At 42.7% G+C, this 14,381-nt stretch overlaps 1 protein-coding gene across 5 annotated transcripts; it reads right to left on the reverse strand.

The window, feature by feature from the left end:
- Positions 1-1,711: 1,711 nt before the first annotated feature.
- Positions 1,712-14,040, reverse strand: bmf1 (BCL2 modifying factor 1). 5 transcript variants are annotated; one of them, XM_085932699.1, is made up of 6 exons: positions 13,984-14,040; positions 10,031-10,145; positions 8,842-8,876; positions 7,082-7,278; positions 6,281-6,492; positions 1,712-2,096 (listed from the first exon to the last, which is right to left on the reverse strand). In XM_085932699.1, exons 4-6 carry the CDS (start codon positions 7,251-7,253, stop codon positions 1,980-1,982), a joined length of 501 nt encoding a protein of 166 aa, XP_085788825.1. In that variant the 5' UTR covers positions 7,254-7,278; positions 8,842-8,876; positions 10,031-10,145; positions 13,984-14,040; the 3' UTR covers positions 1,712-1,979. The 5 variants fall into 5 exon arrangements, with proteins under 5 accessions (XP_085788825.1, XP_085788824.1, XP_085788826.1 ...); XM_085932698.1 differs by lacking the exon at positions 13,984-14,040 and adding an exon at positions 10,486-10,564; XM_085932700.1 differs by lacking the exon at positions 8,842-8,876.
- Positions 14,041-14,381: the final 341 nt, after the last annotated feature.

Raw genomic sequence — 14,381 nt, forward strand, 5'->3', positions numbered from 1 at the left:
TGGAACAGATAAGGGCCTCCACAAAAGTTGGAAGCATAGAAACGTAGCAAATTAAAATTCAGGGTAACCTAATAAATCTATCCAGAGGCCACAATAATCAAAAAGCAAGTACTGTTTGTGACAATACTTGTCTCCTCACAGTGTAAGACTCTTGCTAGAATCACGGAGCCCTAATTTTGTGCTTAGCGCAAGTCTAGTGTGCATGGGTGGCATTTTCTTTCTTTTGCAATTTTGCAAAATGCAGGTGGCGTCCCTCATTTGCATTACGATCAGGGAGGTCGCATTGCATGCCGGCTTGACATTTTGGAAACAGAACTAGACTCGCAGGTCTGTGCATGACATTGGCACGTAACCTGCAACACCCCCCCCCCCCCCTCCCCTTTGGATGATGTAATCAGCAATGGGGCAATTGGAGACTATGTTATCTCCAAATAGTTCGGTGTCGTTAAGAGAATAATAGCTCTAATTTGTTCAATGAATTGATTCTGCCAATGATTCAGAGCGATTGTCCTACGTTATTGTCATATTTAGGAATGAAATAGATGACAAGGAATTGACGGCATGCCAAATCTGTGTCTCTATCAATTTGGGGGAATTTGATCAATAATAATAATATTGCATCTAAATTTATATGGCGCTTTTACTGTAACACAACACAACACGCAAAGCACTTAGAATGGATTCATTATTCATACTCTCACATTCATGGTGGTTTTAACTACATTCTGGAGCCACAGCTGCACTGTGGCAGGGCGACGGGGGCGTGGCTGCCAGTGCGTGCCTAAGGCCTCCCCGACCACCACCAAACACACACCCAGTCACACACCAGTACGAGTGGCACTGGAGGCAACGTGGGTGAAGTGTTTCGCGCAAGGACACATGACTCAAACAGAGCGGGAATCAAAAAGCGGATGACTGCTCTACCTCTAAGCCACGGCCCCTCTTATAAATATGACAATGGCATACATTGAATCCTCTGAATCACTATTGCAGTCAATTCATTTCAAACATTATTATTAGATGATCTGGCCGTGGAGGTCTGCTTTCAATTCTTTACAAATGCACTTTTCTGCTACTGGCAAAGACTATGGGCATGCTGATTTTAAAGGGAATGAGAGGAGTCACTTGGATTGGCCACTGGATCAAAATACCAAAATATGATCAAGGCCGCCTCTGCGTAAATGTCCACCAGACTTGCGCTGGCTACAAAAACGGAGCCAGGAATTTGTATTCCTTGCGGTCCGAATAGTTTCCCTTTGCAGAAGTTTGTTTGGTGAGTGAGTAATATGAATTTCGGCAAACTCCGCCCCTGATACCACATGTAACATGTATGTAGTTGAACTAAATATTTGTCTTGGTGAGCAGTCATGTACAGAAACAGTTGTTACAGCAAATGAAGGAAATGACAAGGTCAAAACATATTAAAGAATAGCAATGTAACCATTAAGTGAGGTGCAAAATGCTTTTTTTTCTGAGAAATTGCCTCTTTGGAAATTATAAATGAACTTGAGTGGTTACCTGGAAAAAACTTCACAAAGGTTTGAAAAAGAAAATAACCCCACCACATTTCCTTTTTGTTTTCTAACCATCGTCTAAAATTATTTCAATACTCTTTATGGCAGAAAACATTGAATAAGGCATTCCCAGGGTCTGTGGAGGTCATCAAAAATGGATACATTGTGAAGTGCAAAAAAAAAAAATGGAACTAATTGTACTGTACAAAACTACAACACCACACTTATAGCAAAATATGAACATTGTCCTGTGGAGGAATCTCTGGGCATCATGGCATCTTCTTGAAAAGAAAAACCCTTGTATAAAAGTTGCTTGTCTCCGTCCTGCGGTGACCTTTTGAACCCCTTCCACACCTCAACTGTGCCACCACTCCCCGCAAACAGACCCGTGTTAAATTTGACAGTGCCATCGGGAGTCCAGTTCCTCGTGGAGATGATTAAAACAGACACGAGGGCAAGACTGTCTCACCTCCGTCTTGCTCCACCTCGTCCGGCCAAGAAGCCCCTGTCAAATAGCAGACCGAGCACGGCTGTGGCCAGACGCCACCACAGCAGTCCCCGGATCCTTTGGTTTCGATGATACTGCAAAAACAAACAGAGACCAACGTTGGCGGGGCACCGAGTGAAACGCGCTCAATAAGCGCCGGGTTATAAACAGGCGAGGGGCTATAAACGTGAATTTGTGTTTGCTGAGTATCAGCGGACACAGGGAAAGGGTTTCTAGAAAACATAACTACGTGCCGATATGTAATGTGCACGGGAGGAGGAGGCTCTCAGGTTTTGTGAGCCAATTGGACTGTGTGCGTGATTAGCGGGATAATACTATCTCAGCCATTGAGAAGCTGAGATAAGATAATTGCACCAAATGGGATTAGGGAGTTTTTGATGAGAGGCAAGGAGACGTCTCAGCACGCGAGAGGTATAGTAGCAGACTGGCGGATCATCCCCGGACGAAAGGCAGACGCCGCCGCGCCTGATAATGCTAAGGCCATTTCAGACTCCAAGGATTGTAAACAAGACAGGATTCTTGGTGCGCTACATTTGTCCTAGGGCAGAAATTGTGGATTTGCAAATGAAAGGTCGTCAAATTCAAGAACGTCCCTCAGTAGATAGAAGTTGAGTGTAGGAGTTTCCACTGTGCATGGTCAGAATTTAAAGAGCAAGCTGATGATGTGCAAAACACAAGGCAAGACATCTATTTTAATCATTGATTTAAATGGTAATTCTTTTTTTAAATAAAATAAGACATTATTTCAAGTTAACGGTGCAGAAAATGCACAAACGTAAGTTGATTATGATTCAGTGACTGTTTTGGTCCGTAATATGTTAGAAAATAATCAAAAAATGCTGACCATTGTTTTCCAAAGTAAAAGCAGATGTTGGCAAATCTCTTATTTTGATTCAAAACAATGATAAATATTCTGCTTTCCTGGAGTACAGGAGAAAACTGAGAATATTTACTGTTGAGAGACTGACATTTAGAGGATTAAGTCAATTTTAAGTTTAAAACGATTCATCGATTATCAAATTATTTTTGATTCACCTTTATTCATTAATTAATTGTGCACCTCCACAACGGAATGAAGCAACAAGACAAAACAACTATTACATGAGAACAAAGAATAGTTTTCCACCAAAGTGCTTGGCTATTGTTTGGGAAAGTGAGTTTGTTTACGTGAGTGCTTGGATGCCGTCCAAACGAAACCTGTGAGCGACTGAGAAGTGGTATTTAGGTGAAATGTCAGACTCTTTGTATCTTATATTCATTTTGGAGTGTACATGGCGAGGGTTGCATAAGATTGGCTGACTTCCAACCGTGACCTTTATATCGATAAACTATTACTAGACTATTATGATGCAATAAATAAATATATGAATGAATGAATAAATAAATAGATAAATAAATAAAGGGAACTTTGTGGTCAATTCTGTCCAGTTATTTAGCTGAAGGAACAAAATCTTCTGCACTAACTTAACAGTAAGTTATGACATCCAATTCCAAACATCTCGTGCGTGACTTAGTACGGTAACTATTAATGATTCACTTGTTGCATCAATCAGTGTATAAAAAGTGTGTTTACTACAAACCACTTGAGTAGACGTTCAACTTTCTATTCCCTTGAGAGTGACCTTTTGCGTTTTACTCCATCAAGTCGAGTGAGTGACACTGCGACCGAAAGAAGCGAGAGGAGGCCTGTCAAAACTTCGAAATAACTCATGCCACCAACTGTCAAAATGAGGCTCTAAATTTAGCCGGCAACAACACACCAGAGTTTAGCCAGATGCTCAGTGTCGTCACTCCAACGGCGCACTGATGTGCTTTATCAGTGTCCCGTGTGGGCTGTCGATCAGGCCAGCTGCTCGCGAGCTCGCCCTTATCTCTCTCCGCAGCAAAGCGAGCCCGCCTCCGAGCAAGAGTAAACTCTCGTCGGGGAGGAGATGAGGAGGTAAAGAAAAATAAACTTCATGACGTTGGATGCGATGCTAGCATATGCCATAAGTAGATATCTGAGTCACCTTGATGTGTTTTTATTTCTTGCCTTCTGAAAAGTGCTGAAACAGCAGAGATAAAGTCATGTGCATTGCGCACAATGTTCAAACCAGCTTTCAACACCTCCTATCGAAAGCAGCAGGAGTCATCGCTGTGTAAAAAAAAAAAAAAAAAAAAACAGGGGGATGAAACCCAACCCTGCTCCTTGCCCTGTGCAAGCTGGGGCCGTCTTCCTGCCATTGTGACTGTCATTATCGCTATGTCTCAAATGGCGGAGCAGCTAATGTTGGCAATCCTCTGGGGACTTGAGTGTCCCCTCTAGCCCTCTCTGACAGAAGAGCAATTTATCTGTCAGCGTCCAGCGGCACTCCTCTGCTACCTAATCCCTGCTTTTGCCGAGGGGGGCCGTGAGCTCCCACGGAGGACCCTCGCAACCGCAAGGCTCCCTCGATCCATCAAACAGATGGCAGTCCAAGCACTTGGACGGCTTCAGCGACAAGTGTCTGGACTGAAGAACTCCAATCACCCACTGACAGGAATGAAAATGGATGAACACTAACACTATTATTGAGTGAAGGGAGATTTGTTTTTTCTTTTTTTTTCACGGGCAGTCAAGAAGCGTGTGATAGTGAGAAGTGAGAAATGGCAAGAAGCTGATAAACAACTCGCCTTCGTGTACGAGCACGTGCGGCCTCGATGAAACTAATTGCTCAACTGCGCCGCAAAGTTGGAAAACCAATTACCGAGGCTTACGCTTTCAAAACCACACACACATTCGTACACGCTGTTCTAATTAATCACACCAACTCTCCCATTCTGCTCCCATTTAGCGTTGCACGGCCCTCGTTATTTCTCTCCTTCAGGATATGACCTCACCTGCGCTCCAACCTCACTGTTGTTTATTCAACCAGCAAGGGGGGGGGACACAAGCCACTTCCTCTGCTCGGCCTTTGGCGTACGTCAGCGGGCCCGCCGGCACCACGCCACATTGCTTCTGGCATAAGGTCCGTGTGGATCTGTTGCCAGAGTCAGCATGAGTGAATTATTGCTAAGCTGCAGTGGTGTTAATAACGGCAGCTTGATTAGCGTATGAGAAAATCATAAACTGATTCATACCTCATGTTTGGGGTTTTTTTTGGGGGGGGGGCAGAAGAAAGAGGAAGAGGAGTGGTTGATATTGTGGAACTTGTTTGGAACACAGTCACTTATTGTTGTTGTTTTTTTTAGAATGCAACAATGAGTCAGTGTTGGTCAGATTTCAAAATTGACAAGCTTTGGATCATTTGAATTATAAGGTAGCGTCGTACTTGGTCATTTGAGGTTAATTTCTCCACCTCACACCCTCATTGACTGTTATACAAACTCCCCCCCCCCACCCCTTCAGCCCAACCTGCATGTGTGCAGACGTCTTATTATGGTTTCTCAGCTGACCACTCCTCGCCCAGTAAAGGGGCTGACTGGAGACTCCCTGGAACCGCAGCTGCTCCCCTCGGACTCACGCGTTCGGCTTCAGGTTACATGTTTACGCACTCCCGCCACTTCTGCTTTTTTTTTTCTGTGTGTGTGTGTGTCTGTGTTAAAAAATACGATTAACCAGTTGTGCAACAGGAACACTTTGTACTTTGCAAAAAAAAGAAATGTGTGCACTGCGCTGTCACCGTTTTACAACCCGGTACAGAAAAGGCATAAAAGTGATGTTGTGCAGCGAGCGCAGTGACTCTATGGACAGTGTCACCCTGACCACAGTACAATGCGCTGAGGCCAAGCAAGCATCCTCAATGCTACTTTTTCGACATCACAAGCCCACATCGAAAATAGGAGAGGGGAGAGTAATAAACAGGAAGAGGAGGCAGAGGAGGGAGGGCTTGCTGAAGTGGGGGAAGGGCTACCCTGGTTCAGCTTGTCTTTGGCTTGGGAGGGAGGGGGGAAGCATACAGCGTCTCCAAAACAAATATGGAGCACAATAAGACGAGCAAAGTTTGGACCCAACAAACCCCAAACCACGTGCAATATTAACTGTAGTGTTGAAATGAATGCCTAATAATATCTAACAATGTCAAATGAGATTGAGCATTTATATTTTTCAGATTTTCAGCACTCAGTACCTAATAAAGAGACCAGTGAGTTTCGATTGTTCCAGCTCAAGTTTTTGTTGACTCAAAAGCTCCTTGTTAAGCAGTGAAGGGATAGAGGAAGAGTATTTTGGAATATCCACCCAATCCGTCAAACGTCACAAGTTGAGTCAGTCTTATTTGTGTTTGTGTTCCCGCCTCACCAGCTGTAAGTGTTCCCGATGAAACTGGTCTCCGATCAGCTGGAGTTTCCGACCGATGCAGGCCTCGATGTGGTGCGCCACGGGTTGCTGCTGCTGCTGCTGCTGATGACGATGCTGCTCCTCCATTCCGTTTTCGCTTTCTTGCAGTCTCTCCTCTTGATCGCCAACAATTTCAAAGTGAGCCGGGAAGTGCAATCGAAAACCTGCGTTACCTGTTGAAGAATCAAGGTCTTAGAAATGTACTGAATATAGAACAGCAATGATACCTGATGAGATTTTCTTGAAGTATGATGATGATATATATCAAGGCAGGAAGAGCTGCCAAGAACTGCACAAGACAATCAGCCTGCTTGGCTTTCAACTGAACTTTCACAGTGGCTGTATTTTCTCCTGAGCTAATCACGGTGAGTCATTTTACGGCGTTAAAAGTCTCACTCGTCTAATGTAGTGTAAGGTCGGTATCTATCGTCACCATGGAGCAGCCCGGCAATGATTACACGTACGGTGCTATTGAAACTTTGCTGTCACTAATAATCTGTTACAGCCTACTCACAGGTAGTCATGTCTGCTCAGTCACAATGGCAACCTGGCGCCTTTTGAATAGCAAAGCAGCTGGGTACACTCCACACGTGCCATAAAAAGCGGCCGTGATCACGACTATCAGGCGCCACGGGTCACATCAGTGCAGCAACGCGCTTTTCCGATTTCTCACATTAAAGTGTCACACTTGGCTTTTACGACAAGTGTCTCACACGCACAGGGAAACGTTCCCCACACAGTTCCTCATCGGCGATTACTCACCGTAGAAGAGTGGTCTTGGCTCCTCGGCGACTCCACAGGGCAGCATGCCGTTGTCGGATGCCAGGATAGGGCCGGGTGTCTGCGTAGCCCGCTCCTCACACTTTATCTCCTTGAATGTGGTACGCCAGCAGTGGGGGTCTGGCTCAAACACATCATCCTCCTCATCCTCCATGCGGGGACACTACACGATGAGCACGCTAAAAGGTTACATGGGGGGGGGGGGAAAGAGAGAGAAATATGAGACAGATCACCACAATGAGGACACACAGTCATTTGCTGATTATATCAGACGTCTTTCGAATATACTCATAAGCGTACTAGACAACCTGTCTGGTTTATAATGTGTGCGCTTCAATCAATAAAACCACAATGGACAAGCCGGGTAAGACATGAGGCCTCCCTCTGGGCAAGATAAGTTTGTTCCTTTCTCTGTTTAAACCACATAAGTTCACTGTGGTCAACGATTGGCTTCTGAGGTAAATGAAAGATAGATTTATTTTTGTCCATGCTGACCTCATTCGTACCACTCCTGCACGGAAGACAATAAAGGAATTTATGAGTGTACATTTAACACAACACACTGATGGAAAATCTTGAAACTACCGCCGGAGAAAAAAAAAACCCCAAACGGTGCTATTCTCCAGTGACAATAATTCATTGCACTCAACCCCAAATCAGTACAGGAGTCAAAGAGTTATGAAAATATGGGTGAAATACAAGTTGCTTCACCAGCTAATCCCCCAGTCAACATGAAGTTGTAATACAGGGTTAGACTACTACCACACCACCAAATTAGGGCTCACAGAAAAAGAGTAATGACAGTCTTGGTGGAAAATGTTCAATCTCGCTCCCTACTCTGGCTTGTCAGCTTGCCAACTCTCTGACATCAAGTTTTTATTTCTTCACCCCACACAAGCAGATTGCATCCAGAACGTGTTCAACCTTATGATATACAGTACAGAATAAACGGTGTGCCCTCGCAATCAACTCTGAGTAAAACCACTCCATGCTTTGTCAAACAAACATGGCAAGGACCATGGAGGATTCGGATGAGCCAGAAAAAAACAAAAACTGCCAAATAACCTGAGTTGCTCTTTGCACTGCAGAGCAGTATTTGTGTCATGGCTCCCCCTGCTGTAATGCACAATGCAGTCAAGGGAAGGCGGTGGGGGTTGTGCACTTTATTTATGCGCTCCGTGCGCCCTAAAGCAAGCCAATATCATTACCAAATTAAAATGGCATAATCAAGTGGACATATATATTTGGAATTATGGCTAGGAACTTGACTCGGTTGAGAATTTAACATTCCGATTGTGCGTGCATGTATAACATTTAAAAACAATAACACTTTTTTTTCTAAAACACGCACATTTTAACGATATAATAATGACCCACCAAAAAACAAAGTTCACATTTCAAGCACTGTTTTAAGAAAAAAACCTCGTAAATGTTTTATTGTAAATTGTAAACACGTGAGTTAAATCCTAGTTTTTTTTTTTTTTTTAATAGTAATGCAATTATACTAAATGTTAGTGAAATAATTCGTGTCTGTAGAAAATGACTCTTATTGTAAATGCATTGTTGCCACAGAAAAGACAGTATTGCATATTGTAATCTTAGTTTCGGTTTCCCCATGATATTACGAGCAAGTTGCGTTAGACAGGATAAATACACACGCGATTTTGTTGTTGATTTATATAAAAGCCGGCGATCGCCGGTTCTTAAAAATCAGCCCTAAAGTGAATTAAAAATGATCTTACCCGTCACACAGGTTTTGTTAATGTGGACTCAAACTCTGAGAGGGAAAAAAAAGGTGAACCGTTAATATCCTGCAAGATCAACCAAGTTTAGCCCGTATCTCCGCCACGACAACTTCCATTCTGTGTGCAAAACTGCTACAAGCCGATTTAATTCAGCCGACGTCAGCTGCAAAACCAACCTCCGCCACCGGGGCGTGGCTCCTCAACTTGGTAAACAAACCCTCTTAAAGACGCGCTTTTTTATATCGGTCAATTCCTGTTGAAGGGAGCGCGGATTTAGCCCTTCCCTTTAAGAGTTCTTCGCCGTAACCAATCGTCAAGTTTGTTGTGATCCCGCCTCCGCCATCGCGTATTCAGACACGTGGAAGGGAAATTCCCACTCACACGCTTCTACTACTAACTGTATTGCGCTCTCCTCATCTGCTCCCAAACATGCGCTGTGCGTGCGTGCGTGCGAGGGATTACGATCGAAACTCCACTAAGCAAACAATATAATATTTTGGCCTTTTATTGATCATTTATACTTGCACACATTCAATTAAATTGACTGCTGCAGTGTTGCGCAACAATGACGGCTAGATTTACAAAACATTCGTGGATGACTAAATATCATAAAGAACGAAAATAAGTCAAAAGTGTCACCCATGATTTAGTAATGTCATGCAAATATGACAAAAATATATATAAAAGCATTGATTGAAAAACGTACCTTAATCCACACATTTGACTTTTTTTGGTCACTATATTCTGTAATAATACTCCAGGAATATAAACAAAAATAAAATAGTTTGGAGTTTGTGTGTGTTATTTTCTGGACACTGGCTCCCTCCATCATTCCAATACTGTAAGCGTTATAAGAAAATGGATGGATAAATACAGAATCTTCTGGATTCTATCAGTTTGTGGAAGCTTTCCGACTCTGTCCAGAGAGTGTATTTTGACATTTAATCAGGACTCTCGCTCACTGAGCCAATTCAAGTATTGTGCAGATTCGGTGTTGCTGATCTCCACAGAACGAGCACTGATCAATAACCCCATGGCCAGCTGGTCTTCTCACCCTCAACATTCTCCCACAGACCCTTCCCCCCAACTCCTCTGTCTTTTATCTATTTGTTGTCCCCTCCACCAGAGCTGTGTGAGAAGTCATGGATCTCTGCTTCCTCTGTCTTTCGACAAGTGTTGGACGTACCGTGAGATTTGTGCATTGTCCAGCCAGAAGGAAGAGATGCCGTGCGGGAAGAGCGGATTAGATTCCTCGTCCACTGAGATATTGGAAAGCTGATCACTTCTTGCATGAGCGATCCCTGTAAACAAGGAAAGATGTGCAAGCATGAGTTGCAGCTTCTCTTTGTTGTGCTCAAGCAACACAAAGGAGCTCAGCTGACTGTCAAAGAAAACACAAGTCATTACTGGAGTGAATTAGCCTGAATTGCAAATGACAAAATAAAAATTTGCAAGTGACTATTCAGCAGCAATTTATTTTTACACTTATATGAGTTAAGAATGTTGGATTTTTATTTCCAACATTTAGCGTACAATAAAAAAAAACGGACAATGAGTTCATTCTTATGTGACATAATATTGACCAAATCAAATAATAAAAGCAAACAAAACCTAAGAAAACAAATGTGATTAATTCTTCACCCTTTTGACTCTTTGTTTCAGCATTTGCTCCAGAACGAAGTGGCTGGAAGGCAACACTCGCTGCAACTCAGAGCATTCAATACATCATCCATTAATAATGAACATACTATGGATGAAGTCCTCCCACCTCTTAACGTTATAAAAATAGATTAACCTGATGTGTCTCTGACAGCAAGCTCTTTGAAAACACTGAAATCCACTAACACATATTACTTAATAATAAGTAGCTGTGCCCTTGCCAGCGTACTTTTTGACATGTGTTATTATGGGCAAAAGCCACATCGCGCAAACGGGTTGACGTGGACGCCCCAGATCCCAGGCAGGCATCAGTTGATGTTACATCAGAGAGTTGTTTCCCAACAGCTACACTTGCACAAGCGCGCACACCCATGCATATACGCAAACACACATGGGTGCACAATCACACGCCCTACTTCCCCTGTAACCTCAAAAGCCTATTCTCCCTCATGATATCTTCTTCTCTATACGAACACGTGCATCATACACGTGCACTCTTACTACTCATCCAAACAAAGCGGGCAATTCTGCCCGGAAACTAGAAAGAGGGGATTTCATTTGCTAGGAATAGACAAGCTCCATGGCAACCGTGTCAAGCGGATCGTGACTGCTGGTCTGTTAGATGAGATGCGAGTGGCACACTGACCCAATGGCAGCGATCGTACTGCAGCACCGAGTGACCTGATAACAACAAAGGGGGTTTACGCCTCTGGTTTTTCATGACATTTCCTCTTGACATGATGAGCAAAACAACAACACTGCCGTAATGTATTTCCTTGCGTTCGTTTATGTTCGGTAATATTACGTGATCAGGATCAGCAAAGTCAGATTAGCAACAAAGGAGGCGAGCATGTCTTAATCTTTGTTTGATTGTTTGTACACACTGACTCCGAGATCCATATACGGTAAGCAGAAATGGTAAAGCTCTTATGGGATTAGGTTTGTTATTGTGTCATCAAAGTGATCTGTCGTTATAAGCCTATTAAGCGCCGCAAATTGAAGACTTTGACATGCAAGGCTCGTGTGTAACATACTGTGTTTAATACTTGTATTTAGCATCAGTCTGGAGTGGTTGCTGAGTAAATTGAAGCTTAAAAGAGAAGTCGGCTAACGTCCAGTGGCGGAGCTACAGTAGATGGGGGGGTCCACAGGGGCACTGGCCTCCACTGAAATATACTGGTTTCAGACCAGATAATTGAATTTTGGGTATTTTCCAGATTTCTTAGACCTTTTTGCCTCTTTTTCTCATTGTGAAGTTGAGGAGCACGGCCTAGTGATGAAGCAATGCCACCTGATCTCAGCCTTGTAACCGAGAAGACTGGGCAGCTACGTCTGTGTGTGTGCCTGTATAGCCAAATGACCCCCCCCCCCCTCTAAAGTAGACTTTTTGGGTTTCAAAAACATAGTTTATAAGGAATTATGGCATAAAAGAGTGGGTTAATTCCATATTGCTTTTGAAGTTTATCTAATTGTGTTAAGCAAACTTTCTGAGGTTAACGTCCTTTGATGGTTAAGTAACACAGACATCAACAGAGCGTCGTTTGTATCAACGTAACATCTCACAATTGCATCATTGTGAATCACAGTGCTTTGACGCATTAGAAGCACTCATCCAGGCTATCGACAGTAAGACAGGACAAATAATCATGCAGCAACATGCAGAGAATTGCATTAACAGTCAGTGCGATTGGATAACTGCCCGGGAGCTGACCAACTAAACAAAGCCGGGCTGTTTAATGTGCTCGGTACTTTAAAGCCCCAGAGCCTCAAAGCGGGCATGTCCTCACAGCTGTGGACATGACTTTGCCTCTCCCTCTGAAGTGTGGAAGCACAGCGGTGTCCAAAGCCGGGCTTGCAAAGAAGCGCTAGATGAAAACTTGGAAAGCTCCCATCATGAATGCTTCAATCTCACACCGGGGTTATGACAAACCAAAGGGCTTTCCAATCCTTCGGAGCACAGACAAAGGGCTTTTCCTCGCCATTAAAGGCATCACACTGGTCCTTCAAGGCTTTGAAATGGTGATATGGTTTTCTGCAGGATTTCATCACGCTTTCAACATGATATAGCCGGAGGTTAGACTACAGAGAAGATCAAATCAAAGTTATAAATAACTTAATATTTAATCACTTAAACAATTGATTTATTTGCTGCTTAATTAACTCGATGGTTCAGGGGCTGTATTGAAGGTCCGGCTTGAAGCTTCGAGTTCCATTAATGACATCTATCATCAGCTACTAATTATGCTGCCCGTGGCCAGCAATGGATCCGGTTTCAGCTTTAGGCTGCAACCACCAAACACTTAGCATTCATATTTTATCACACTTTGTTATGGAGGAGGCTGAGAAAGTCTCACCTATTAGGACAAAAGATGCAGTAAATCATTATGAAGTCACTCATTAAGATAAATGGGATCAACATATAAGGAGCATGCATTATGAGAGGCACGTCTCAGGAAGTGTTTTCCGAGTGCCTTTGAAGAGAGCTTCTGACTTCTGCGCTTTTTCAACACGATAGGCCTTTCATGCAAAGATATTTTCTTTTCTGTTGTTTCGGGTTCAAAGGGCATCCAAAAGCAAACAAGTGCTAAAGCTTTATCCTCACACAAAAAAAAAAAAACTGCTTGGTTTGCTGCTGGGTCATTAGTTTGGGGTCATCGTGACGTCACCTGCCTCGGGTGTAACTCGACTGATGCTGGATGTCAAATATGACTCAGGCCACCACCTGCCTTTGTTATTGTCATGGAGGTGAAACTGAATATAGTGACTCATGCCCTTCAAGTGTCCCGCAGCTCAGTCACTTTGACAGTGAGCAGTGTCAGGTTGTAATCTCAGCACTAGTGATAATCATTCACGCTAATGTTATTCTGCAGCTAATACGCTAAATGCTAAAACAAATCCTGGTAGTCTGAAAAATTGCCTCCACAAAAAAAAAAAAAAAAGGCATCCAAATATGACTCATACAATCAGTGTTATGTTTAACTTGAGAGGTTTTATGGAAAATTGGCAAACATCCAGTTAGTTTAAACAATATCAAGAGATGGATGGATGTCTCTAATAACATTAAGGTTCTCGAGAGTATATTTAGGGATAATGATATCCTGTGATGCATTACCAGCAAAATACCCCTCAAGTTATTTTTGTAACTGCATGCAGTATTTTATAAACACAAATGTCAGGCATTAATTGAGGATGAGGATTTTTATATGCACAACATCATAATTTGGGGTTGGACCATAATTTGTGCTGAATATCTTCGGGCTCGCAATTCATATGAGCATAATAGCACTCTGTAATTAGTGAGGCTATTTAAAATGCACCACAAAGTAATGTCCAACGAATAACCATTAATAAAACACAATATAGAGATGGAAAAAAAAAAAACAGGTTTTAATCCTCATGATGGTTTAATCTAATTGGCAGGATGGTGTTTGTCTGATTTGCAAATCCTTTTAAGAGCCGTTCTGTGCAAATTGTACTTACCGGTCTGGCTAATTATCCAGCGCTTGTTTGTCCACTTCTAGGACTTGAGCCAGCTGAAAGGGGAGACGCTTCTGAAAGATTCACAAGAAAAAAAAAACAAAGCGAAACATCTTGTTATTAAATTTCTTGCAACATGAATAAATATTTAAATGTGATTCTTTTCAGTGATATAATTGATCAAATGGATGTGGATAATACGTGCTTTATACCAGCAAACCTCAATTATGATGAAAGCACTTTTGAAAGTGTGTCTTCTTTGTTTCGATAAAAACAGACATTACATTATACACAGAGCGCTCAAGACATTAAGAACACAAGTAGGCTACATTGTGAAAAAAAAAGTGTGAAAATGAATGTGTCAATTTTACATTCATCCATTCAAAAAGCCTGAGGTCACT

Source organism: Syngnathus leptorhynchus, chromosome 15 (assembly GCF_054491065.1).
Source record: "Syngnathus leptorhynchus isolate UIUO chromosome 15, UIUO_Slep, whole genome shotgun sequence".
NCBI classification, from domain to species: domain Eukaryota; kingdom Metazoa; phylum Chordata; class Actinopteri; order Syngnathiformes; family Syngnathidae; genus Syngnathus; species Syngnathus leptorhynchus.

Bases quoted from the DNA above. Each gene is read 5' to 3' on its own strand.
- bmf1 (XM_085932700.1), bottom strand. From the start codon at position 7,253: ATGGAGGATGAGGAGGATGATGTGTTTGAGCCAGACCCCCACTGCTGG. The intron at 6,493-7,081 runs GTGAGTAATCGC...ATTCTTCAACAG, and splicing joins GCCAAGACCACTCTTCTACG to GTAACGCAGGTTTTCGATTG. The intron at 2,097-6,280 runs GTGAGGCGGGAA...TTGTTTTTGCAG, and splicing joins ATCGGGAACACTTACAGCTG to TATCATCGAAACCAAAGGAT.